General features: G+C 41.0%; 1 protein-coding gene across 6 annotated transcripts; it reads left to right on the top strand.

The window, feature by feature from the left end:
* Positions 1–27,870, top strand: C1H12orf75 (chromosome 1 C12orf75 homolog). Of its 6 annotated transcripts, XR_011722902.1 has the most exons (7): positions 3–200; positions 7,122–7,146; positions 13,336–13,371; positions 14,441–14,520; positions 15,327–15,362; positions 17,330–17,736; positions 19,494–19,912. XR_011722902.1 is itself a non-coding variant. In XM_071728826.1 (6 exons), exons 1-5 carry the CDS (start codon positions 158–160, stop codon positions 19,535–19,537), a joined length of 228 nt encoding a protein of 75 aa, XP_071584927.1. In that variant the 5' UTR covers positions 1–157; the 3' UTR covers positions 19,538–19,563; positions 21,348–21,480. The 6 variants fall into 6 exon arrangements, 5 of the variants coding, with proteins under 5 accessions (XP_071584927.1, XP_071584917.1, XP_071584909.1 ...); XM_071728826.1 differs by lacking the exons at positions 15,327–15,362; positions 17,330–17,736 and adding an exon at positions 21,348–21,480 and having other exon boundaries at positions 1–200; positions 19,494–19,563; XM_071728808.1 differs by lacking the exons at positions 15,327–15,362; positions 17,330–17,736 and adding an exon at positions 26,551–27,870 and having other exon boundaries at positions 2–200; positions 19,494–19,563.
* Positions 27,871–27,953: the final 83 nt, after the last annotated feature.

Below are 27,953 nucleotides of genomic sequence, written 5' to 3' on the forward strand. Positions count from 1 at the left end.
AGGAGGGAGCGGAGGAGGAGGAGGGGTCCCCGCGGCTTTATCTCCCACCCGGCTCCGCCCGCCGACGGCTGTCTCCTGTCACCACCACACCGCTCCGTTCCGCTCCGCATCGCTCCGCTCCTCACGGCCGGGCGCAGCGCCGGGCAGGGCAGCGCCCATGGGCTGCGGTAACTCCACGGCCAGCGGCGCGGCCGGGCGAGGTAGGGAGGGGGCGGCGGGAACGGGGTCGGGGGGGGGGTCGGGCCGGGGCCGGGCAGGGTGAGCCGCGGTGTGAGCATCCCCAGGGACAGCACTGCCAGGGGAGAGGCGGAGGGCACACACGCACACACACACACACGCACACACACACACACGCACACACACACACACGCACACACACACGCACACACACCTAGCGGGGGCTGTACCCCTCCGATTTAAAGGATGCCCGCCTGAGGCGCGGGAATCGCTGCCCTCCCTACTGCGAGAGCATCATTCTTTCCCCAGGCTGATCTGCTTGCCCAAGGGAGAGAGGGTGCTGTGGGCCGCCGGCTGGCACCGGAGGCTTTCTGTGGCTCGTGTTATCCCTAGGATCACCCCCTCCACGACAGCTGCCCTGGACACAACCAGCCCAGGCCAGCAGCTGGACATAGGGATCCAGCTGGGAGTGCAAGCTCCATCCTCTTTGCTTCCCTATAAGGCCACGAATGCCACTTCTGAAATGAATTTGTGCCACTTCTGATCCTCTGCTTGCCTGAGAAGTTGGAGGATATTCCAAGGCTGAGGTTTCTTGCATGTTAATGTGTACCACTGGATGGTGCGTCCAGCTGGCTCCCTTATTTGTTCATGGTTGTTGTCAAAAGAGAGAAAATCTGGGAAGATGGTGCTGTTGTGCTCTTCCTCCCTCCAGCCCCCTCAAAAAAGGAAAGTAGATGCAAATCAGTAAGTGGACCTTCACCATATAATTATGAATATGAGCCTTTCTCAATCATTTATCATCCTAACTGTACTTGGCAAACATTGCCACCTGTTTCAGTACCTCTATTAAATCTTCCAGACGCACTTGTTGGCTTAATAACCTCCTGAAAATACACAGCAAAAGAGTGGCTGACCAGTGTAAATTACTGGTTCTCCATCTCTTATCATTTTGACACAACTTTATCCAGAGCTCCATGGTGCCTTGGGTGGTGCTAGTCGTGGTTTGAAAACCTGGGCATATCTTTGAGAGTGAAAGATGAGGCCTTTTCCAAGCTGGATGGATGTGTGTACATTTGTGTGGTGTGTTGCCTGTTTATCCACCAAACCCTGCCCTTTACTCTTAAGGGCAAGGGGAGGCTTTTCTGCCATTGTATCTTACCTGATTTCTGTGAAGTGATTATAAATTAGGTTTTAGGTATCATGTCTATCAGCCAGAGGCCTTTCTCATCCATAAATAAATGCACCCTATAACTTTGCTTGAACTTCCAGCTCTCCTATTCTAGTTGTCCTGTTTGCACTCATTAATTCTTTCCCACTGTTTGATTCCTGCGTTGCTGTGACTGGAAGTTGTTTCAGTCTATGACCAGCATAGCCTCGTATGGCTGGGGTGATGATGCTTGTTCATGTCCTGTTTCTGTTTGCTGGGCAAAAACATCAGAGCCAGTATCAGAGAAATCCAGGGGAAAATTTCAAGTTGATTATCTGTCCCTTTGTTGTAGCCTCTCAATTAGTGTTGATCTGGTCACCCTATGGAATTTGTACCAGCACACAAGTGGGTAAATGTCAAATAGACCAGCTCTGCCAGCAGTAGTGCTTAGTGAATTTTGTTGAACTGAGAGTTTGCTTGTTTAAATAAATGTGCCCACTGGTGTATTAAAGGAAACTATTTTCAACAGGTTTTAGCTTGTATATTCAGAAATTATTTTTGCTGAAGGTAAAGCCCCTTTGGTAGTTTAATTTACCTGTACAATTATTCATAATACATTTTTATGTACATTTTGTGGCAGCCTTTTCCATACTCTTTAGAAATAGTCCACAGATCCCCAGTGGCTTAGCACAGGTAAAAATCAGCAATGTCATGTAAAACACATAGCTACTATAATGGAATTATTATTGTTTCCCTCATTTTTTCAAAGCAAATACAGCTCTGGGAGGTCCAATTCTTTTCTCACTTTCACTACTGCCAGTCAGGAGTAACTCTATGCAGTCTACAGTGTTGCAATAACCAACAACCAGTAATAGGAGTAACATGTCTGATATCTACTATTTAGTTTTTTTCCAATTAGCATTTCTTACCAAATATGTCTAATGAAAATAAAATTATTTTATGCATGGGAAGAGGAAGATGTACCATTTTTAATTGGAATTCTAAAGCTCTTAAGGAAAGTGTAACTCAATATTCTCCCCAAAGACATTAATACTGTGTAAATACAAATTAATTTTGTGGCTTGCACAGCATGACTACATCTTTAATGCTGAAGTTATGACTATTCTGCAGTCAGCAATGTCAAAGCTAGAGGTACATAGCATATAATTAACCTGTAACACTCTCTGTCATATTATATGACTAAGGATAATATTGTAGCACACTTCAAAGAATACATTAGGCATGTTACGCTAGTCCCTTACTCTGCTGAAATTTCTATTGTAGCCTAACTTGATTTTCCCTGAGCAGATGTATATATAATGACAGTCCAGCTAATGACATTATCCTCTGTTGCATGGCTAGGATGACATCAGAGGAGCTATCAGCCCTATGGTCTGCAAGACATAAACTAATAGACGTGATCTACAGTAACATTTGTCTGTGATGCAGTCCTCCAGAACACCAATATAACTCGCAGAGTTTAAATTTTCCTTCCAGACCAGCAGACACTGGCTCCTCAATTGAGAAATGGCAACTTCTGTTATGCAAGTAAACTGACGTAAACACATCCTTCCTAAATCACTTAGCTATTTTATGCAGTAGCTATGACATATAGTTAATTCTTAAATTTCCCACTATGCACAGAAAGTTCTTTTAACTAACTGCTGTTTTCCTGATGTTTTCTTACCTTACATTAGATACCCTTCTTTCATGTTAATTTCTGGTGTTTTAGAAGCTCTAAAATAGGTCTTCTTTTTTTTGTCTTTTAAAAATATGCCCTTAAACATTAATTTATTTTTTTCTGAGTTAAGGCATATCCCTTCGTTCTAGTGTTGCTTCATTAGCATTTTTTAACTGCTTCCTCCTTTCTGTATCAATTGTAGAAGCAATGACAGTGCCTAACATTATGGCTCTCAGTGGAGGCTGGCAGTCTAGGCTTATTTTAAATATACAGAGAAGCTGTCAGTCTGTGGAGAGCTTCAAGGACAGCCAAATTATGATGAAGGTGAACTTTAAGACCAAGTTTAAATAGGTTCATTATTCAAGTTGGGTGGAATGCTCAGGAATCCACCCTGCCATTCCATTTGAAATGTAACTTATTTTTAGAAGGGATGCTTGATCAGGTCAGGTCCATGTACAGAACTTTTACCTGATGAGCTGGAGAAGTAATCAATTTGAAGTATTTTGCTATAATTCTGTCCTCAGTTACACTGGAGTATAAATAGAATAAATTCATTGATGTTAGGACTTCATCCCATACTGCTGTCTTTTGGAGCAAATCAGAAAGAACCTACAACAGGAAACCTGTTAGTAATCTTTACTTTTGCCTGCATGTATGCTTAATTATTTTTTTTTTTAATCTGAAGTACTTGCCTGAGAATACTGTAGAGAATTGTTCATTAAAAATTAATGTGAAAATGTTTCATAATTCACTTTATAGTCAGCCTTTTTGTATCCATGGTTTTTAGTCATGTAAGTGGTTTCCTCTCAAACCTGCTATGATTTTCCAAAGTTTTGTCTTCCATGTTTGCTCATGATGCATTTCTTAGCACAGAGGAGTATCATCTGTGGCCATCAATGTCTTTCAGCCAACTTTTCCATTTGTTCTGCATTTACTGGAATCCTGCAGGATCTTCAGTAAGCATCTGCTGTTGATTTGAAAGTGCAAAGCCCCCTCTCACCAAATGGAAGATGCTTTGGGCTACCTTCTCATCCTTCCTCATTTGTGACACTCCTCTAGACAGAATGTTTTTCTGTTGTAATCACTTAGGCTCAGAGCAATGTATGGCTGAAAGGGCCTCGTTTATTCTGGAGCTTGTGCTTCCTTTTCCTCCTGCATCTCTCAAATGCCAAAATGCAACCATGGTGCTATTAATGCAGATGGTGTGAGCAGAGAGGTCGTTCAGGACAATCAAGTACTGCCCATTTCTTATGGATGTAGCTTCCTGGCTACTCCTCAATCTGTTACTGAGGTAAAGCAAGTTTTGGAAAGCCAACATGAGCCTCTGGAGATAAGGTCTGTAGAGTCAAGTGCTGCCTTTTTTAGGCCAAGCTAATATAGTGGGAAAAATTGGACAAGCTTTCAAATATGTGAGACTTTTCTCAAGTCATATATCTAAAACAGCACAGCTATGAGAGCAATAAGCCTTGCTGCTGTGGAACAGCTCTGAGGTGTTTGTGAACTGGTAGTAAACAAGATTCTTTGGCTGCACTTCTGGCAGGAGAAGCTTGAGAAGCTAAACTTGAAAGAGTTAGAGAAATATGTCAGTGAAGTAAGAGGGATGAGGTGGATGGGACTTCTAAAACAAACATGTCTGTACAAACTTGGGTTTCTTGTGAAGTAAAATCTATGCATCAGGAGTAGGAAATTTTATGAGCTGAGAAACTTAGGGGCCACCTCATTCAAGGGTTGTTAATTTGCAAATTCTGAACTCTTCCAGGAAGAACACTTTTTTGTGAACTGGGAATATTTTCAGATCTGTATGTAGGTATTTTAGTGGTATGCAAGTGAATTTGTGTCGAATTCTTGTTTCACTTTTGCAAGTGAAGCTGAGAAATAACACCACTGAAATCAATGGAAGTGTGAATAACCTGGATTTTTTTTGTGCTTATAAAAACAATAGAAAAATATTTGTTTGGGTTTTTTTGTATTCAATTATTATAAATAGTAAAAAATATCTCTTAAAAAGTGAGTTTATTGTAGTCTGTTCTCAATGTTTTTCTGTGAGATGCATTTCAAAACGCTGCAGTGATTTTTAAGCAATACCCTCTCTAATAATCAAAGGAAAGAAGTGCTGCCAGGTGTGAATGCTGGTGGTGCATCTCCAGTCTCAAACACAGGTTCCTAGCTGTCTAGCTCCACATGAACCCCAGGCTGATGGCATTGAGCATGGGTATGGCATTGAAGTGTGCCTGCTGATTGACTGGAAACTGAGCATCCCCACTCAGAAACGTAGCAGTAATGCAGACACACGTTTCTTCTCACTCAGCTGAAGTTTCAGTTTATGTATTAAACAATTTTAACTCTTGGTATACTTTCTGGAAAGAAGGCATAAGTTTTTCAAATGAGGATAGGAAACACTGAGAACTCATCTCAGACTCAGAAAAAGATCAGCAAGGGCCTCACAGAGGACCGTGAACATTTTTGGAGGAACTGAATTTGTTTGTAGTTAGCTTAGGTTGAGAAAATGAGAAAGTTGTGGTTCTGGTGCAGAACAGGCACAGCACTGGAGTAATTTATCTGGAGAAGAAAAAAACCCAAAAAACCCAGAAAACAAAATGTCTCCCTGCATTGTCTGAGATCAAGCTTGCATGCAGCACTGCAATGCCAATTTTCCACACAGTTTGGAGGGTTTGTATGCAGATGTGACTGTAGAGCCAACAAGTCTCAGAAAGCTGCCTGGCAGAATAAATCTTTAAAGAAAAGACCTGAGCTTATTGTGCACAGAGGTATTCCCTCCAGCTAGTAAGAGTTTCTGCTGATACATACAGCTGTACTGAGATCTGCTGCCTCTGGAAGCAATACTAAAAAAACCAGAAATGTGTATAGCCTTACACAAGTCCAGTCTATGTTGTTGCTGAGAAAAGGAGGGATAGTAAGCTATAGGAACTGTGAGTGGTAATATGTTCAGGAGTTATCTGTAAAGGGAGGTGCTTCTTGCCATCCAAGACATCCATTCAGGTAGGCAGTGCTGGAAGGCCTTGCAGTGCTGTTCCTTCCTCTCTGCATCTAAAATAAGAATAAAGAAGACATACTCTTACACATCAGAGTGAGATGAAAAATATTTGCTATTCATGGATATTTTTCAGCAGCAGAACTTTTCACAGCGTGAAGTGCCATGGCTGAAAAAGACCAGCCTGCCTCCAAACCCAAAAACTCTTTTGGATTGACAACTGCAGTTGCTTCAGAGTGAGCTTGGATACCCTCTTCCAGCCAGAGGAAAAGGAGAAACAAAAGGTTTTCTAGTGTCTACCCTAGCTTGTATAACTAATAGAAATATAATTTGCTGGTTACTCAGCTGAATGATATATCAGCAATAGCAACATGGCATTAATAACTTGGATGGAACAGGAAAGAGTTTGTACTTGAGTGAATGTTTCTCTCCCAGCAAGAAGCATCTGAGTCACTAAAAAAACAATTGATCACTGACATCAGGCAGATAGGTGGTAGCTTTTGTCTTTTTGCTTTTTTGTTAAGTAGCAAGAGGAATTAAAGGGTGGCTGATCCCTTTGGGTGTCTGGGGCTTTGGATCGATTATGTCCCAATGTTTATATTAGTTCTGTCTGGTTGTTTTAGAAAACTTCGTTTATTTGGCAGGAAGAATGGAGCAGCATTTTACACATATACTGCCAAGTCTACAACTGAATCAAATGGCAAAATAAATAGGTGTTCAGGAGTAACTGCTTGGTTAGTTTAAGTGACTTAGTAGCATATGAAACAACCAGAAGACTGAGCTAAGTCAAGGATAGAAAATTAGAAAAATTAATTTTATCATATCTTACTCTCACACTGTGTGCCTGCACCTGGCAACTGTTCTACAGCAGCATCATTTTCAACCACTGAGAAGTTGGCCCAGATTCAAGCATGCTAGACTTAAAGGATAGTGTGTATAGTCATTAAGGATAAACTATACAATCATGAGAAACATGTTCTCTGACAATAGAAAATTCCTCTTGCTATTTCTTTGTTGTTGAGCACAGAAAGGCAGAAAAACGCTTACTGTACTATCAGTATATTTAGAGGATTATGCCATTATCTTATAAACATAGAATTTTTATTTTTTTTTTTCCTTTCTAGGTGCTACAGGAACTACTAAAGATGTGTAAGTACTTATTTTACTCCTTCACATATGTAACCCTGGACTTACCTGCAGTTCCACTGGCCTTCTGCTAGTTTTAGTCATACATGACTCATCTGTTTCCTAACATATAATCAGCAGAAGTTTATTGTCTTTAGTGACAGCTTCCATCTTCAAAAAACAACTTCATGTCATGTTTACTATTCTACAGATTCCTTCCCTGGTTATTTCTCTTAAGAGAAAAGTCTTTTTCTCTGCTTCTGTTGAGAGAGCTGTCTCCCAGAGCTGGTCTTCTTAATTCAGATCACTCTTCCTTGTCATGCACCACTACACCTTTTTCCAAAAGCCATGTCATTGTTTGAAGTGACCACATAAATTTCCACCAAGACCTGTGAGAGATATAAAGAAGCAAATTTCCCCTCTTTGCAGGAGGTCTGGTAACCAGTCCAGACTTCCTTTTCAGAGTACCCCCCTTCTCTAGGTATTCTCTGTGTTGAAGATACAATCTATCAGCTCCTCTGCTGAGTAGCAGAGAGCAGCCCTACCCATCCTGTTTTTCTCTAAATGTCTGAACCTCTATTGTCCTGTTGCCTCTTGCCAGCTTCTGGCTTTCAGAAAAGCAGCAGCAAAAATCAGCCTTTCTCGGCCCATTTTTCATCTGCTGATGCAGAAATGTGCAGGAACAGCTTTATTCAGCTGTAAATTTGTTTTCCTATCAAAGGAAACATTAAATAAGTCCTCCTGAGGTTTTGCCGCCTTCTATTTCACATAATTGGTATTTGCCACTAGAGTTGGAGACTGAGGGGCCTGGGAAAGATTTTCATGTTATGCAACAGGAACATTCTTCAGTTTTATTTACCTCATTTAGAGTAACTACTCTAATTAGACAGAGGAATCCTGGTGTAGAAATGAGGGCTGCCAAGTCAGATAAACAAGTGGAGAGAAGAGCTTAACAACAGGCTTGTCCTTGCTATTACAGAGCCCGGCTGAAATTGCCAACAAGTCACACTTGGCAGATAAACAGTGTTGTCACAGATACTCCTGAGGTCTGTGTTACCTGTGTAGTGTTTTCTGGGTGTGCAGTGTCAGACAACAATTAAATTACAGAAGGCAAAGTTATGAGTCCTCTCAAAACTTCTATATACACGAAACCCACTGTTTTAAATTTATATTAGGGCCCTTTCTTTTTATTGTTCAATTTACACATTTGAAGCTACTGACTTAGAACTGCATCTCTCTCCTTGCTCCTTGGTAGTCTGAAATTTCAAAATTGCAAGCATTGTTAAATTATTAATTTAGTAGGTGCATTCTGTGCTTAAAGGTATGGATTGTGTAGAGATGCATTTATGGGTGTGTAAGCATTTGTAAGACCAAGCTTTAGAAGTTAGATTTGGAACATCCTGCTTATTGGTGTTAGATCATCTGTCATATTTCAAGAAGTATTGGGATATCTTAGAAGTAATTGCTAGTGCAGACTTCAGCAAAGTGAAAGTGTCAGTCCTGAAACCATTACTCATTCAGATAAATATAGTGGAGCCAGTCAGACAACCTGTGTGAGAAATGGCATAATTGAGCCTTCTCATCAGACATTAGAAATACAAATCTCTTTAATGAAGAATGGCAATGATGAGCTAAAAAGTCCTAAATCAATCATGCTGATAATGAACAACAGATTTTTTATGAAGAAAACAAAATACGGGGAAAACTATTTTAGTTTCATGGAAATGAACAAAGCAGGTTTATATTAAGCAACATTATAGATCCACACAAGCTTTTATTTTACAGTTTTTCACTTCTATCAGCTAAAGATTAAAAAATTCTCTTTAAAAAGCCCATATTTTTTTGTTCTCTAATTTCAGTCATATCGATTCTGGTTCAGAAACACATTTAGAAGTGCCCTTATAGCTCACTTCTGGATGCAGAATGTGGTTATTCTAACTCAAGAGATTTCTCATTTCTTGACTGCGACTCATTGCCAAGGCACCAGCAGCATCTCCTGGAGTGAGCAGCCAGGTGGAAGGAGGGAGGACTGGATCCTGCTCTGAGCCCTCCTGGGTGACCCCAGGGAAACTGCTTTGCCCTCTGGGCTTTATGTTCTCCACCAGTAAGATCGGGATGATGGTTTGATCTCCTACACAGAAGTCCTGTGAGACTGAGGGCAACAAGAGGTGGTCTGAGAACATGATCTCTCCCTGTGCACTCCAACCCTTAGATCAATGGTGGATCTGTTGCCCATCCTCAGCCAGTGCTCCTGCCAGACTCAGAAAGAGCAGCATGTCACTGCTAACTGGAAAAGCTTAGGTACAGGAGGGATAAAGGATATGCTAGAAAATAATGCAATGCCTGTGGTATTCATGGCTAAGTTCAGGCAAAGATTAGTAACAGTAGGAAGGGTGGAAGTCGGAAGTAGGAAGGAAGAAACAGCAGCTCAAGCCTGTTTCAGAATACTGGGGAGGAATCCATCAAATACAAATGACAGGCCCTTGTTTCCAAGGCCTGTTGCTTGTGCAAATTTTATTGAATCCTTTCTGGTGGCACTAATGAGCATGGCTTGAACTCGGCACAAACAGAGTCGGAAAAGCTAAGATAAGAAAAATATGGATGGAGTGGATTAGTGTGAATGCCTGTCATTTGATATTTAAAATATTTTGTGAAAAATAACAGCTACTTTTGCCATCAAGTGGACATAGGCCTGATGGATGTAAAAACTGACAGTTGAACCAAGTCTCTTTTTTAAGACTTAGGAGGGTGACAGGAAGCCTCTTGGTATAGACATATCCTTCCCAAAAGAAACATTTATTCTAGCTGAAAATAGAATGCTGTTATGTGGATTTGCTGTTAAATTCACCTACAGCCTATGGGACTCCACCTACGCTGCCTGCTGAAAAATGTGCTCTCAGTTCCTCCACAGTAGATGTCAACAACATCTGAGGGAAGATCCAGCAGCACAACAGCAACTCCAAAACACATTGAAGTGCTAAGTTCCTTTTGTCATCTATTCCTAACACAGAAAAACTTATCCAAGCTTGCTCTTCTTGAAGGAGAGATACTTGAAGTTATTTTTTATGCTAGGTTCTTCCTTCTTCCTTGAAATAAGAAGCTAGAAACACACTGGAGGTAGAGAGGGAGAGAGAAAGGATGTGCTGGACTCCTCTCTGTGAGTCTGAGATACGGCAAGGGGAACACTACCAAAACCAGAGGAGCTTCATGCCATACTCACTCCCATTTGGTCAAATGTTATCAACTTTCATCCAACCTGGGCACAGAAACAGCAGCTTGGCACATGAAATCAGTGGGCATCTTTTGAAATAGTGGCTTAAGCCACTGTGTGTGAAGGCAGGAGATGTGTGAATGTGTGTAATACACGAACTAGAGCAGCACTCCTTCCCATACTGCTTAGAAAGGAGTCCCCCAGAAAAGAGTGCAAAATGGCTTCTTCCTTAAGTATCATCACTGGAATTTTTCTTATTTTTTTCCCCTCTCATGCTGCGACGTTCTTCCTGTCTCTGCTCACCTCCTCTTTCCTAGCAGGGCTATAACACATTGCACCCAATCATCCCCCAGCCCAAGAACCATGGCCTGTACAATGCCAGATTATATTTGCTCCTGAGCATTTAAGGGAAAGGTATTGCAAAATTAGGCTTTGATTTGTAGCTATTGAGAGGAAAGGAAGAAAGCAAAATGTTTTTAAAAAACCTATGCTTAATCATGGACCAGGATAATTTGTTTTGGTGAGAAAATGACAGTAATGGTCCAGTGATGTCCTGTTACAAAACATTTCTAGAACAGAAGAAAATAACCCTGTTGCCTACTGGAGGCTTTTTTCATTTTTTTTTTAAACATTGACATCAATTTCCTGCTGGACAATATTGATTATTATTCTTACAACTCTGGTTTAGAGGCTTTGAGATGTGCATGAGGTTGCCAGTGCTTTTAAAGGCTTCTTTTCTCTGGATAACGGCAAATCTGGATTATAGAAAATGTTTCCAGTTGTTTGAGAAAATCAATCCTGTGACACATCCAGTTGGTTCAACAGAAAAGGTTGTTTGTGACCTTTTGGCACCCAGAGTCCCTTTCTTGAAGTGTTGTCATTGGGTTTTTTTGTTTGTTTGGGTTTTGTTTTGTTGTTTTTTTTTTTGTTTGTTTGTTTGTTTTTTTTGCTAAAGATGCAGGGCTCGTTTCTATTGATGGATATACACAGGCCTTCCACTTTCTTCAGCTGGCATTGGCTCACACTAGGACAGGGCAGTGTCACACTCAGTCCTCAAGAAAAGTTGTCTCTGCATTTTTCTGACTGCATGTGTGGGGATTGCAAGGGAGATGGGAGATGCCTCCTGAAATGGCAGTAGCTCCTGCAGGGAGGAGTGGCAGAAGGGCCAGAGAACCAGGAGTTTACTGCTTCATCTCTCTTGAGCAGTTAAGACATAGGCAAAGACAAAAGATGAGGAGGCTCACCTCACTTAGTGCTATGCCCTGTGGGAATATAATTTAGCAAAACTGTGGCATACTTAAATTTACCCCAGACCTCTGCTATTAAAAGGACCCATGTGCCCTTATTCACTGTGGTGATGCAGGAAGGATGTAATGTTCTGCCACTTAGAAAGAAGGGAAGTGTAAGATAACTTCCACCTTGTAGCAGTACTTTTAAGGCTTAGACTTATGGTGGTGACTGAGGTTTAAGATGTGTTTTCTTGCATTTAAAGTTGTATCTTGCAGAGATCCCTGTACTTTGAGCCAAATTACCACTGACTTCAGGGGTCAGTAACAGCACATAGCCATGACCATTATACAGTAGGCACATTTACCTCTTAGAGTAAATAAATTACAATAAGAAATGTCATGTGTTATTGTTAAATATCATAGTTCAAGGATACCTTTCATGGCTACAGAATGGATTTAGTCCTAATATTGGGTAAAGGCCAGTTATATCACCTAGGGAACAGATCAGAAATTCACGGATCAACTTGTGATGGGCAGTATGTTTGCATTGCCCCCATAGTGCAGGCAATTGGTCCTTCAGTGGGAATATTCAGGTGAGACTCTCTGGGTGAATATCCTGTGCATGAACACTTCCACAGTGGAGCCTTCCCTGGATCATGGTGTTGCCTTTGCTGTTTGCAGCCTTCCCTGAGCTCATTTCATGGCTCCCTGAGCACTGCATTGTAAGACTCCTTCTCAGGCAGTTGTCCCCTCTGGGGAAGGGGTGAAGGATGGCTGTGGGTTTAACAGCACTCAAGCTACCTTGCCTCTCTTTTTATTGCTAGGTTGGTAGGTTGCAGGCCCAGCTAAACTGCAGCTGCTGCCCCAATCCATACCCAGCCATGCAAGCACAGCTCAAAGTCCAAATATTTAACCAAATGTGGGTAAGTAATCTCAGTGAAAAGTGATGCTGGGGCACAAACTGAGAGAGGCTGCAGCTCAGGCACCGTGCCCTCAGGGAGTAAGAATAAATATTTTATATTTTTTGTACTACATTTGCCTTCAAATTGATGCTGATTACTTTACCACCCCACTCCCCCCACTGCACTGGACAGTATTTCAGTGACTCTCTATTGATTCCCCAATACATTGACAGTATTTCAAACCTCAGTGACACCTACAGACTGACCTGTGGTATTACCCTAAAGGTAAAAGAGAAATAAGTGCCCATTTAGAAAGGATTAGTAACAATTCTTTGGTTTGCAAAGAGCTCTGACTTCAGGAATTGCAGTACCTCGTTTTATGGAGAGGCTCTGTTACATCTTTTTGGCACGGCTGCTGTGGAAATTTATCTTTCTTCATCACCATTCCCATGCTAGCATGGACATTCAGTCCCTTGCAGTCCTCTTTTGGTGGAATAGCAGCTCAGACTTACTCCTCTTACATGCAGAGCTTTTATGTTCCTGTTTGTGTGGAATAGTGTGGGGACTCCCGCAGGAAAAGTGTTAATTTACCTGTTTCAGCTCCCAAACCTGCTTTCAGGTATCACTGGTGGAGCTCCTGTAAACTAAGCTGCATCTGTTCTCAATCCTTTTCATTTTTCTGTACATTAGATTGGAAAACTGTCATTCTTTTTGTGCCTGTATCAATACATTATTGAATTGTCAATGACCGGAATTAAACTGAGGTCAGTAATAATCCCCTTCTTCCTTTGCCTCTGAATCTACCCAGATAGTGATGGAGGGTCTGAAAGAAACAATCTGCTAATGTACTTTATATCTTTTGATGTTACAGAGCAGAAGAATCTGTATCAGATGATGACAAAAGGAGGTAGGTGCTCTCCAGGGACTAGCTTTATGTTCAAGAGGCTGCAGTGAGCTCTACCACCAGGTGTACACCCTTCCTTTCCTCCTCCTAATTTCCACAAACACCACTGGAACAGAAAAAAAAAAAGAAAAAAAAAAAAAAAAAGAAAAGAGAGAAAAGGAAATCTCTCACTGAATCTGGTAGCTGTACACCCTGTTAGTGAGCTGGGCAGGGGTTAATTTTGCAGGAAGAGGAGGGTGTTATCTCACAGCTGTAGGTGATGTGCTTGGTAAGGGCCAGTAACCTCTGCCTTCATAACAGACCAGCCACAAAAATTGTCATTAGCACCTGTGGGAGGTCTCCTCTGGGCTGGAAATCAAAGGAAGTGTGACTATCATAAAACAAATCAGAAATCAAGTCCAGTGGGCTGGAGGAGGTGTGATAAAATTGGCACCTAACTGGGCAGAACGGCATAATGGGAGTCTCTTCAAGTGGCTTCAGGCACAGCAGAGGCTCTTAAGGACCCAGTTTCTTATCTTGTATCAGTCTCTGCTTTTCATACAGGCCTTGGAGCCAGAAAATATGCTCTGCAAGCTCATGAAGGGGAAAGGGTTTTGGGCTATGAAAGTACTTCACACCCTTGTGCTCCTACCTACTAACAGTTTTCTCTGAGTGTGGCCCTAAGCAGCAGGGATAGAGGTGTTGTTTTATTAACAAGGAGAGGTGAAAGTGCTGTTTAATCAGTCAGTGGGCATTGTTGGAAGTGAGGTGTTTCAGTGGTCCCAGTGCCAGACATTGCTATCAGACTGGCTCTGTCCTCAGTTGGATATATTTGGTATGTAGGAGCTGGGCAGGTGGGGCTTATTGGCACAATACAGCTGGGTTGTACTGAAAAATATTAGGAATTGGGGTGAAAAATAGCTCTTTTTGTAAGCATGGAAAAATAACAGCTACCACAGCTACCATCAAGTTTCTTGATGCCCTCCTCTCTGCCCAGCCATGGTCTTTGTGCTGCGGCTGGGTGATGTTGACATTGTAGGGAGAAGCATTTCGATTAAACTCTGATGTCTCTTTAATTGTCTCTTTAAATCAGGAACTATGGAGGTGTGTATGTTGGCCTGCCCTCCGATGCAGCTGCCATGGTTTCCAGTCAGACAAAAACTGCACCAAAAGGTATCGGAAGGTTACGTATTGCATTTCTCCTGCCTTCTCACTTTCATTTTATCTAGTAGGATGTATTTCTTTTAAAAATCAATTATTATTTTAGACAGACTGGCTAGCCATAGAGCCTCTTAAGGGAGTGGGCCTATTTAGAATCCTTGCAGTGATTGTTCCCATTTATTGAAATTTTAACACACTAACTTTTGCAGAAGGTTCCTAGAGCAGATGCTGGTACATTGTCTTCTGAACAGTTTCTCTCTGAGTGCTCTGTGAATTCTAAGGAAATAAAACCCTGTTAGGACTAAGAGGCTGTGATGAGATGCACTTGAAGAGCGTCAGTGCTATTTTTAGTTTTGAAGGTGTTTACTTGCATTGTGGTGAACTCCAGCAATAACAGTTAGTAAGTGATTGCTTTCAGGTTTATTTCTGTTCCTACATGAAACCCAGTGCAAAGTGGTTTTTTCCATGTGATGTTTTCGAAGAGTGGGAAAACGCATTAGGTTTATAGGTACTTAATAGAAAAGCCATAAACACATATTTATGAAATCATGTAATAATTGCCTAGATTTAATACAACAAAATTGCTGCTGCCACATACGTATACCCCAGAGTTTAGTCACTGACTGCTGCTTCCAGATTTTGCCACAAAACAAAAAAAATGAAGAAAAACAATACTATTAACCATAACAAAAGTAGCTGGTCTTAGAAGAGGAGAACCTTTGTTGCATGGTTTTGGTTTTTTTTAACTGGTTTTCTAAATTAGTAAAATGTTATAATGTTTTAACCATCTTTACCTTTTGTTTTCTAAATAAGATTAGAAGGAAAGAAACACAGCAAGATCCAAACAGCTGGAGGTACAGTATTTATTAATGTCTTTATTAACTTTATGTGCTTGGCTTACATTCTGTGAAACAAGGTGGCAACCATCCCTGTGCTGCGTTCAGGTGGTCTGAAAATCTCCCGGTTACTTCTCCAGCTGCAGCATCACTCTTCTAGTGGCTGGACCAAGGGCCAGATCTCAGACATAAATTAAACAATGGGTAAAGTCACCTTCTTGGTGGGAACTGAGAAGCAAAGAAAATGATTTACCGTGTCTGGGAATGAATAAAAATCAAAAGTCCCTTTGTACACCTTCAGCCAGACCTCAGCTAAACTTGCAGCAACACTGAGACCTCAGGTGTGAGGTGAGGTGCATGGAGTGGTGTGTGGGCCAGCATCTGCAGAGACAAAGCTTTTCCCAGGAATGTGTGGTTTGCAGTTAGAAAACATTGTCTTTGTTTTGTGGAGGAACAAAGTGAGGCACCCACTAAGTAACTCACAAGAGCTTTCCCCCTGTTACGGGAGTCTGTGAGCCTTTGTTCTCCACCAGCCAGAATGGGATAGTGAGAATTTGTAGGCTCTATAGATTTAAGTGTTTCAACTACCTAATAAAAAACAAAAAAACCCCAACCTCCCCCCCAAAAGAAAGTATTTTACAAATTTTTGTCTGAAAATAATTAAAACAAGCTAAGTCTCCCATCAGAATTTGAAGGGTGTTTTGCCATTTCAAATTTCAGAATGTTTTTCAAATTTCAAAAGGGATTTTGGTATCTAGCCGGTGGGGTGGGTGTGAATCATTAAGTACCAATATTTTGTATAGGAAGAAGAATCATAGAATCATAGAATTGGCTGGGTTGGAAGGGACCTCAGAGATCATCAAGTCCAACCCTTGATCCACTACTGCTGCAGTTACCAGACCATGGCACTGAGTGCCACATCCAGTCTCTTTTTAAATATCTCCAGGGACAGAGAATCCACCACTTCCTGGGGCAGCCCATTCCAATGTTTGATCACCCTCTCCATAAAGAAATTTTTTCTAATGTCCAACCTAAACCTCCCCTGGCACAACTTAAGACCGTGCCCTCTTGTCTTGCTGAGAGTTGCCTGGGAAAAGAGACAAGGCCCACCTGTCTACACCCTCCTTTCAGGGAGTTGTAGAGAGTGATGAGGTCTCCCCTGAGCCTCCTCTTCTCCAGGCTGAACAGCCCCAGCTCCCTCAGCCTCTCCTCAGAGGATCTGTGCTGGAGTCCCTTCACCAGCCCAGTTGCCCTCCTTTGGACCTGCCCCAGGACCTCAATCTCCTTCCTAAACTGAGGGGCCCAGAACTGAACACAGGACTCGAGGTGTGGCCTCACCAGTGCTGAGTACAGGGGCAAGGAATCTTTCCCATTTAAAGTGAAGAGCCAGAAACAGTTCTGTGTGGTCCTGGTGCTAAGCACAGGCCTAATAGAGCAAAACACACTCCATGGACTTTGGGAGGAGCATTAGTCTACGGAAAGCCCTTCAGTTGGTCAACAAAGTGAATTTCAGTAACCTGGCTGAGATGTCTAAGCTAGGAACACTGTCACCCTTGACCTGGGTGAGCCTGAAGCACCTTCTTGAGACTTCAGCTTTCCATTCATGGTTGATGAAGAGAGCCTGGGTTAATTAAGTTAACCTTGTCTAGGTTCTTTAGTTAAATGCCTGATGTTGAGTTGAATCAATCACTTAAATCTTTTAGCTATAGTTGAAATAGCACTTTGCCTTCGTTGGTGCAAGATCAGGGCTTGCTGGCTGAATCAGGCTGACAAAAGGGCTGACATAGATGATCACCTTTAAATCTGCAAGGGATCCCCTGAACCCCACTCATTTATAGGTGTGTGTGACTGGAAGGGACAGTCCACAAACTCCTCAGCTCCTAATGATGACCTGGTTTGCTGGTTTATGTATAGAGTAATGGTTTGCCAATATTGCTTTATCATTCCAGCTAAATCTGTTTGTTTCTTTCTCTTTTTTTGAACAGATTTAAACTAAGACCAGTTGCCAGTGCTTTAGAGAGAGCTGTCTTTGTGCTGAAGATTTTTATATTTAAGTAGCCTTCCGGAGAGCATGGGAGATGAGAGCACCAAAAAAATCTAAACTGTTGCAAGTTCCAACTACGGGTAAAGCTTAAAATACAGCGTTGAATCAGTTTCCTATGATGGTTGCATTATGGAAACCTCCTGCTGTTCTCCAGTGAAAAATGAAATTAATGAACTCATGGTGGATGTTTCTGCACAAGAGCTAACTTTGATGATCTGCAACTTATTTCTCTGTGGCCATATTGCAGATTTCATCAGCTATCAGCTACGCTTCATATATTTTCTCCAACGATTTTTGATAGATTTTATATAGAAAATCATTATTATTGTCCACTTAATAGTTCCTATGGTAGGTTCCTATAAATTAATTGTTAATTTACTTCAGAGTAATATATTTGACAGGTTTGCATCTTTTTGGTAATATTGCAAAATTTAATATTTTTGCTGTGAAAACTTAAGAATAGGATGAAATAAACATAAAACCATCGAGTTCTTTATAATTAATATTGTCACTTTTATACCGTGAGAAAAATATTAGTGTTTAATTTTCACCTTTTAAGAAGATACTACTCAAGGAAATTTATTTAAATAACAATGTACTCCATCATAGTATTTACTTGTCTGTTTTTATTTTCTTCATTTTTTTCTCTTTTATAAAGCATTACGTGGAAAAAACCCCGATGCACCGAACTATTATGTTACATCTTCCATTCTGTGTAATATTACAATGATATATCCTTACATAAGGATGAAGTGATACTGTTTTCAGAGATAACAGGACTGAAATCCAGTGCTGAATACTTCTGAATTGTAGAAGATTTTGATTAGAGAGTTTTGTGTCCCTAACTCATCTCTAAGCATCTCCAATGTGGTGAATTGTAACATAATGGGAGTAATTACTTTAGGATACTGTTGTATTAAATAATGGATGGGTGGTTTTAAAATTCATTAAGTTATAGCATTTGTAGGTTTCCCACAGAACATAAAACACATTGTAGATTTCCATATGGCTGAAAAAATTTTTAAATTATTAAAGCCCTCTGCATAATTCTTTAGTCAAAACATTTTTTAATAGGACATAATATGCCATACACTTTAAAACAAACAAGTAAGCAAATAACCCCAACCCAAACCACATGAATTTAACAGCCCTTTTTAAAATTAAAAGAAAAAAAAGAAAGCAAACGAGCAAATTTGGACGTGAAGACTTAAAATGCTGTGAATCATGAAATTGCTGCCAATTTCACTGGCATCTCTTAAGACCAATGAAAAAATGTTGGACATGATTTCCAGTAACTTTAAGCTCTGGCTTTAAAATAAGTGGCAGTTTGTTTGGTGTGAGGCCTGTAGAAAGAGTACTTAAAAATAATCCTTGTGTGTCCTCTTTTTTAATTGTTTGTGGTGTTATTTACTGCTATTCTCTAGAAATCTGCTACTTGGGTTATCAATGATTTCAGGCTTCTCACTCCCAAAATCAAATATGCCTCTCATTCTTGACCCCTTCAACCCTGAACTGAGACAAAAGAAGCTTTAAGATAAAGAAGTGGTTTTATATCTCTATGTGAGTTAATGCCTGTAGAGTCTTGTTCTTGCAAGCCAAGCTGATGAGAACTCAAACAGGGCTTGGTGATAAACATCCAGTCTTGCTTCCTGCTTGTTTGCAATAGCACAAGGGTATAGTTTCCACATCACATGTTCCACAAATGGTTTAAATGGGTTGCACAGCAGAAGTTTATTTAGAAGAAAGCAATTAGGCTCTGTCTCTGACCTAATCATGACTGTCTTTCCTGAAGCAGAAAAAACCTCCAGTCATGCTAGGCTACATCATAGTTGAGTTCCTGCTCAAAAAGCCAACAACAGATGCCAGTGATTTCCCCAGTTATTTGCTCGCTTCTATCCTTCACTTTCTGGGAAGAATCATCAAAAAGGTTGACAGGGCTAAATTCAGTCATCCCTTTATTCTGCTACTGGCATCTGAACCCCCATGTGTGGGCTGAGGAAAGCAAGGGGTGATCTTTAATGAACGGTTCCCAGCAGCTGGTGGTGGGGCAGTCGCAAAGGGTACTTTTTCTTCTTTTACGTCATGACTTAATTTTTCCTGTGCAGAGCTGCAGAGAAGTGTGGAGCACTTTGCAGAACTGGCCTGTTAATGATTCATCCTCTGAATGTGTGGGAGGTATGGTGGTTTCTTAATATTTTTGTTTCTCTGCATCTTTTAATCTCAAAAGCTTACTGACACATTTCGGTATCACAGGCTGGAGCCTCTGCAGTATAAATATCCTAATCTGTGCCATGCAGGCCTGTACCCATCAAACTGAAGTGCTGTGACCTTGTCTTAGATTTGCAGACTTTTGTCTTTTGTTTTCCCAAGGATCCACAGATATAGAAATTGTGACAGGATGCTGTATTCATTTTTGGCCAAGTTCCACTTAGGGAACTGATTGTCTGATCATCAGAATTCCTCTATGGTTCATCGCATTTATTGAGCCTTTGTTAATAAAAGCACATGACATTTCATGGAGAAATGGATGTATCTGCTCTTTCAAAGATTACAATCTATGGATATTTTTGTTAGGAGAAAGACAAAAGAAATCCTATATGCCAGCTGACAGCTGTGCATTTGAAGGCATCTTTGGAGGATATTTAGGCACTGAAATGATGGTTCAGTGTGAGAATTGAATACAGAACACAAGGATCCATTGAATGGCAGAGTTATTATTTAAGGGATATACTTCGGTTTTGTCAACATCTTGAACTGTAAAGAAGAAACATTGAAATGTTTGGGCTCTGGTATCATTTCCTTTGCGGTTGTCACTCTTTTTCTAGCTGAGGAGGCATTTTAGCAAGGACAGTGGATTCAAGCTTCATAATGTCAGAATCTCTGATCTGTGACTGACACCTCAGAAATATTCTTGAATTCACACAACCCAGAGAATGGAATCTTGAAAAATTCTGGAGTATCAAAGCATAGAGTTGAAGCTATGTTTTGTGAAGAGCTGAAAAAACACCCAAATATCAATTTGGGTTGCAAATTTTGTTTTAGTTTTGAAAAATTTTTGAACTCAAAAGCAGCAGCTCCTTTGAATCATGCTGATGAGACAGAACATTTTTTTTGCTTTCTTCTTAGTGCAGAACCTGGAGCTTAGTTGTAAGGACCTGACTTCTCAGTATCTGCGTAGTCCAGATGTAGATATTACCCATATTGTGTATGTCATCCACTTCATAGTGTAGTTTAGAGGATGTGACAGAGCTTTAAGCTTCTGTGTCTCTCAAGGGTTAAACCTGTCCCTAAGAGAGTGGCAGAAGATTTGGTAAAGCCTGGTGTAAGCTCAGTGAGGACTTCATTCACTGGAAGTGAAATCCTCTCATATCAGAGAGTCCACACAAAGCTGAAGCTGTAGAAAAGCGTAAAGGTGAAATTTGTCTCTAATCAGCATCAGGGTAGAGTACTAATTTCCTTGGGCTCATCCTGCATGTGGAGCAGAGGAGTGTCTGCTGCATCGTACTATGGTTGAAATAGCATCATGAGCGTCTTGTTCCCTGTCACCCACACAAGTCTAGTGATTCTCAATAATTGTGCTTCCCCAGCAGTCAGTGAGTCACTGCTGGTCTGTTTTGGTTCCCATGGAGATCAGAAGTGACAATTATTACAGACTGCTACTACAGTTCCTCAGTTGTGTGAACCCACTAAAAGAAGCTCTTATCTTGTTATAGTTCCTTGGAGTTTTGCAGTACAATGTCATCGCTTCCTATTGTCAGCAATTTGAACACTTCAGGTGAATTTTCTTTGAGGAGAAAATGCTGGAGGAGGTTGTTTTGTGCAGTATTTTTGTTTTGCAATGTATTTAGAAAAAGGCCGAGAAAATAACAGCTCTTCAAACTTTCCATGGAGCAATGGTGTGCCAGTATTGCAGGAAATCTTTTGAGGCTGGGCTAAATGATTCAAGCCTTGTTTTACAGAATCACAGAATTGTCACAGTTGGAAGAGACCTCTAATATCACCGTGTCCAACTGTCAACATCCTCCACACTGAATAAAATATATATTTATCAATATCTATATCACCCACTAGAGCATGTCCTGAAATGCCTCATCTACATGGTTTTTAAATACTTCCAGGGATGGTGATTCTACCCCTTCCCTGGGCAGCCCATCTCGATGCCTAACAACTCTCTTGGTAAAGAAATTCTTCCTCAAATCTAATCTAAACCTCCCCTGGTGCAATTTCAGGCCATTTACTCTAGTCTTGTCGTTGCTCACTTGAGAGAAGAGGTCAGCACCCACCTCCCTACCACCTCCTTCAGGTAGCAGTGGAGATCAATAAGGTCTCCTCTCAGCCTCCTTTTCTCCAGACTCAGCATTCTCAATTCCCTCAGCCTCTCCTCACAGGACTTGTTCTCCAGACCCTTCACCAGCTTGGTTGCCCTTCTCTGCACTCACTTCAGCACTCACTCAATGTCTTTCTTGTAGGAGGGGCCCAGAACTGAACACAGGACTTGAGGTGCAGCCGCATACAGGGAGTGAATCACTTCCCTTCTCCTGCTGGCCACTCTGTTCCTGATACAAGCCAGGATGCTGTTGGCCTTCTTGGCCACCTGGGCACACTGCTGCCTCATATTCAGCCAGCTGTTGACCAGCACCCCCAGTTCCATTTAACAACAAATGTGCACAGAATTATCATAAGATTTATCATAATGGGAGCATTTTCATTTTACATGATCTGACAATTTTTACCACAACCCTAGGATTTTCAAATATATACGTATTTCCCAGGGAGCAAGGAACTGCTTGTGGGTACTCAAAACAGCTGTCACCCATGTTGGTGAGAAATTCTGTGTAGTGGGCACTTACCTGGTTGTTATTAAAGTACCTATAGATGAAGATATGACCCTGCTTGTGAAACAGATCATTCCATTAAGGGTGGTGAAAACCTGGATGAACAGGAGTTTGTATGCCAGAAAGGAGGAAATACGTAGCAGAATGAGTATTATAATATTAAGCAGTAAAGACAAAAGCAGAAGGAGGTTAGGAACAGAAAATGAAGTAAAAAAAGTCAATAATTTAATCAAGTATCTGCTCTATTTCTCTGTGATTCTTATCTCTTGAAAGTAGAGCAAGAAGTAGACCACTGCCAAATCATTTTGAGACTAAAAGGAAATGAAGATTGGTTTATCAGTTTTTTTTTTTTTTTTTTTTTTTTTTTTTATTCCCAATAGTAACTTTGCAAAATCAGTGTGGTATTTTTCCCTTTGAATTTCAAGAGGAAGGCAAATTCTCATCTGAACCAGTAAGACAAATAGTCTCTCCTTGCTTGCAAGCAATTGTAGGACATTCTTATTCAGAGATACAGGAAAAAAGCTAAATGCTATTGACTAGCTTTGTCATAGGGACAGATATGTTCATACATTTGAAATTAATCTAAATCTTTAACAAATTAAAATACGTTATACATATATATACCTCTTCTCTGGCCAAGCAGCTTTATGCCACGAAGTTGGAAGGCACCAACTGATGTGACAGTGTCTTTGCATTCCAGTTTGAGCAGTGTTGTGCAAAACAAGTAAAGAGTACTGCTAAATTAGTTGGAGACACGACTTTACAGCATAGCACAATCTCTTTGGGGCAGCTTGAAATGATGACAAAAGGAGCAAGGTAATATGGAATCAGGTCCTGTGATTCAATATCATAAGTGCCTACACTAGAAATTGCAAATCATAGTGGTATCCCTTGCACTGTCTTTGTAGTTTCCACAAAGTAGTTGCACTTTTGTAATAGGTACACCTGCACACCTTCGTAGATACCAAGGGAAATTACAGTTGCCAGTGCCTGACCATCTGACCCACAGTTTTTCTTGCCTTGGTCATGGGGTCTGGCTGATGTGAGCAGCAGGTAGCTCACCATAATCTGAAAACTCCCCCTTTGCAGCCTGCCAGTTTTGCCATGCTGGCTCTCAGTGGTGACACCTTCATGGTGTCTGCCAGTGTGACTGGCACAGGTTGGTTTGAAGTATCAGCTGGGGAGTGGTGGGACAGAAGGAGATCTCCATTACATACCTCCCCTGTTGACCCCACTGTCTTTTCAGTGCTCTGGATGAAGTATGTGGCTTGCACCACAGAAAATGAACTATTTCCTTGGCTGCATCTAAAGAAAGATGGCCAGAATGTCAAGGGCAGTGATTGTTGCCCTCTTCTTCATTCCTGTGAGACCCTACCTGTAGTCCTGTGTCCAGCTCTGTACTCCACAACATAAAAAGGACAGGGAGGTGTTGGGGTGAGTCCACAGGAGGGGCACGAAGATGATCAGAGAGCTGGAGCACTTCTCCAATTCAAGACAGGCAGAAACTTGGGGTTCTTCAGCCTGGAAAAGAGGAGGCTCTGGGGAGACCTTTTAGTAGGCTTCCAGTACTTTCCTTACAGGAAAGCCAGGGAGGTATTTTTTACAAGTGTATGTAGTGACAGGACAAGATGGCAAAGGTTTCAAACTGAAAGGAGATAGATTTAGATGAGATATTAGGAAGAAATTCTTTAGTATGAGGGTGGTGAAATACTGGAACAAGTTGTCCAGGGAAGTTGTGTCCCATCTCTGGAAGTGTTCAAGGCCATGCTGGATGGGGCTTGGAGCAACCGGGTCTTGGAGCAACCTGGTCTGGTGGGAGGTGTCCCTGCCCATGTCAGAGGGGTTGGAACAAGATGATCTTTGAGGTCCCTTCCACCCCATGATACCATTTGTGGCTTTACACCCACTGAAGGACCAGCTATGTATCATCAGTGAATCTCACAGGGCATACCCACCTGTGAGAGCAGACCAAACATCACTGCCTGTGCTGGAAAGCCTGGCCTTGTCTTCAACTGACTGAAGTCTTAAATAGTGCTGGGCTTTGTTTTTCTGCTTCCTTTATTCTCTTAGCAGCAAACCCCGAGTGACTGCATTGAGTTGCCTTTTATGTGCCTCCTGAACAAGTGTTAGGTTCAGAACTGTGCTGATGACAATCAAATTAATCACTGTCCCATCATCAATCAAATTAATCACTGTCCCATCATCAGCCTCAGAGGGGGCGGGCTGTAGCCAGGGACGTCAGAATAAATCCTTGTCCAAAGTAGGTCAGCAAACAGTGCCTGGTCTCCAGAAAAAAAAAACCCTTTGATCAGAGACAGCACATTTCTTGATATTGCCAGCAATTGCTTTCTTCAAGTGTCTTTTGTTGGAAAGAATCCTACAGACCTGGATGGCAATGTCGCTTCCCTTAAGCCTGAACCCTCTGGCATAACTTAAGAGAAAAGATGTTCTGAAGAGAAAGAATCCTAAAGCCTTGTTAAAAAAAACCCCACAAGCAATCCTTTGCAAGGAGCCTTGATATACTTCTTCTGCTTTCATTCCTTTAACTTTTAATTGATTGCTCCTTAAAAGCTTCAAACGTCTTAAGTTTTTATTTCAGAATATCTACACATACATAATTTTAGCAGCTAAAAGTTTACCTTTTTTCAAAACACTTATTTCAAATTTTGAAAAGTTTATTCTGTATCTATTGTCCTGATTTTCAGGAAATTGCCCAAATCAATCAGTCACTCAATCAGTCAATCAATCAATGACTTCAAAGCATGTGGTTATTTATTTTTCACTTTAGGGTTTAGTTTTAATAGATGGACTCATGCAGGTCTTAATATGAGGAACTACCTCATTTTACAAAATATTAAGCAATGACAGTGCTAGCAGCACTGCCTTTAGCAAAGTTAAAGTTTATGGACATCATTTAAAAGTCAAATTATTTTAAATAACACTGCTTCTTATGGACCTTTTAGGTCAAGTCTGAAAGATGGTAGAGTCTAGAAAAAGCATTGTCTCTGGGCCATTTCAGATTGTTCTCTAAGCCAGAAAAATATGTCTCTGATTTTTTTCCTATAATGAAATCCATGCTGTTGCCCAGTCTCAAGGTGATTCATTGTAGCTCAGTCTAGCCTCTCTACAGATGCCACTATTGTTCTGCAATGAAAAAAGGCAAAGAGCCATTTCTTAGTGCTCTGGAAAGGCTTAAAAGCAAGATAGCTTAAAATAAATGTTTGCATCCTGCTGTGGTTTTATGACCCCCATGCACTTTGGTCACCACAAAACTATAAATAAGATGAAAAGATTCACTCTATCATGCTAAAATAAGAAAACATTTAAAATGCTAAAATTAAGTTTCTTGATGATACGTTTTTGACAATTTTATCAAATATTATTTTTTTCACAAGAAACATGCTGAAATTGACTAACCTAATTAGATATGTTTGAAAAATTATATTTTACCTTCAAATTTTTCAAATATATGTTTATTCATTTTATCATCTTTTTATCATTGCTTTGGGCCAATTTGTTGCCCAGTGATGTGCTTCCTGTAATGCTTGTGCAAGTTCAGGAGTGAAATGTAATTTTTTCTCTCTCTTATTTTTGAACTACTGAAAACTAATTTTTGGTTACCCAGAGATGGATTTATTACCAAGGACAACTTCTGCAATGGATTGGCAGTTGCAGTCTAAAATTCAGAATAAAAACATCAAGCCTTCAGCTCGATGAATCTCAAATGATTTTGTTTTGCTGTTGCTGTAATTTACTGGGAACTCAAAAGTTTCCATCATGCTGCTGAACGGATTAATATAAACAGGAAGAGAACAAGCAGGCTGGTACCCTTTCTGCTTCACAAAAAATAGTGTTGGGACATCAAGAGGTAAGAGGCATCTGAAAAGAAAGCCCAGCACCTGCCTCTGAGTGGAGAGTCTCTCTTCAGGAGCATGAAGTGAAAATGTAAAATTTTCCTAACCACCCAGGTGATAAGCCTGTAAAAACACTCAATCACTCATTTGTTCTCTCTCTGCCATTTATTTCTGTTGTTTTTATTATTACTGAATGCTAGCTACCTGTGGAAGAAAGCCAGAAGTACACAACTGCTGTTTTTCAGCAGGGTTCTGTGTTTGCCTTGTTGGTTTTGATTTTAATTGTTTATGTGATTTCAGAGCTTAAAATAGATGCGAGGGGCTGGGAATCAGAAACTCCAGCTTTCCTTGTGCCACAGGCTTGTTAGTCTTGGCTGCATCTCTTAGGTGGAATCCTTCAAAAACAGTTTTTAGACTTGAATGCTGTAGCAAAAGGCTTTTGTTCTAATGATGTCTTGGTGCTCCTTCTCCAGGGAAAGCCAAGAGGAGTTTGCAGCAGTGAACATATTTCTGAGGCTCTTGGGACCACAGTTGAGGCTGGGTGATGAGGAGAGGAGCCCACACTTCGCCAGCAGGCAGTCTAGCAAGGATCTGGATGTCCTTCTCTGCCCTCTCCCTTCTCTCTGCTGCCTTGCTGATTTCTCTGCCCAAGAAACACAGCCCCAGTGTGTTTTACATCAGCTGGAGAATAAGGATTAAGCACCTCTTACGTGTGTGATAAAGGAAGGCAAAGGAGGGGGGTTCAGAGGTGAGGAGGAAAGCAAGAATGTGTTAGTGATGTTGATGAATTGCTGTTTGTTGAAATGCTGCTCTCTGCACTTCTGCAGTGGGAATAACTCTTTTCTAGATAGAGAAACAGTCAGTAGCTTAACTTTGTTGCAAATGCTGAAAAACATTACTCATGTTAGCAAACCAGCTTTTTTTTTTTTTTTTCCTCCTTTAAAAGCCTCAGACAGGACCTGTTACTGTTTCCAACAGTAACTTGAAAAGGTAATAATTTTGATCTGGGTTTTGTTTGTTTGTTTCGGTTTTGATTTGGGTTTGGTTTTTTTTTGTTTTGTTTCTTTATTGGGTTTTTTGTGTTTGTTGTGGTTGGTTTTGGTTGGTTTTTTTAAGAAGAAAAAAAAATAATCCCTTACATCCTTCCCTGCTCAAATACAACAGTAATGGATACTCTTGTGAATTCTCCCATCACACTTGCAGCTCCACTGGGGTTGGTGCAGCAGACACAACAACCTGAGGAAGCTGAGCTGGAGCTCTGCACATGCAGAAGCTCGGGGTTCTGGGCAATGCTTTTTGGCTTGGGGAAGTGTGTCTGTTTCTTTTCACTTGACAGTGTTAATTCCAACGATGCCCACTTTCTGTGTTGAACAGCTGCCAGTGCACCTGTAGAGAAAGCCTGGGCAGCAGCACACTCACGGTTTTTTTCTATGGCTTTTAGCAAAAATCCAAACATTGCAAAGACTCGGAGTGAGTTTTTCACACACTGAGATCTGACCGGGGAAACAACTATTTTTTAACTCACTAGAGAGTGTCAAATGTCCCCATATTAGATATATGTACTTCCCAGGGATGTCTGTGTCTGAACACGAGTGTCTTCTGGCAGTAAGGACAAGAGTTAAACTTCTCACTGCTCCCAAAATGCTTGGACAGACCAGGCTGTCCAGCAGAGGTCCAGCCTGGGAAAAAACTCCCCTGTCAGAAAACTCCAGATTTAACCTTGTTTTGCCCACAACACATGTAAATTTTGTGACCAATCTTTGTTGAGAATAAAAGGTTTAATTTGGACAAAAGTCTGTTTAATCTCCACTGTGACTGAGGACAGGATCAATGATGGAGGTAAGAAGTTTTTTAGTGTTTCTGTGATGTCCAGCCT

Source organism: Heliangelus exortis, chromosome 1 (genome assembly GCF_036169615.1).
Source record: "Heliangelus exortis chromosome 1, bHelExo1.hap1, whole genome shotgun sequence".
Classification (NCBI taxonomy): Eukaryota; Metazoa; Chordata; class Aves; order Apodiformes; family Trochilidae; genus Heliangelus; species Heliangelus exortis.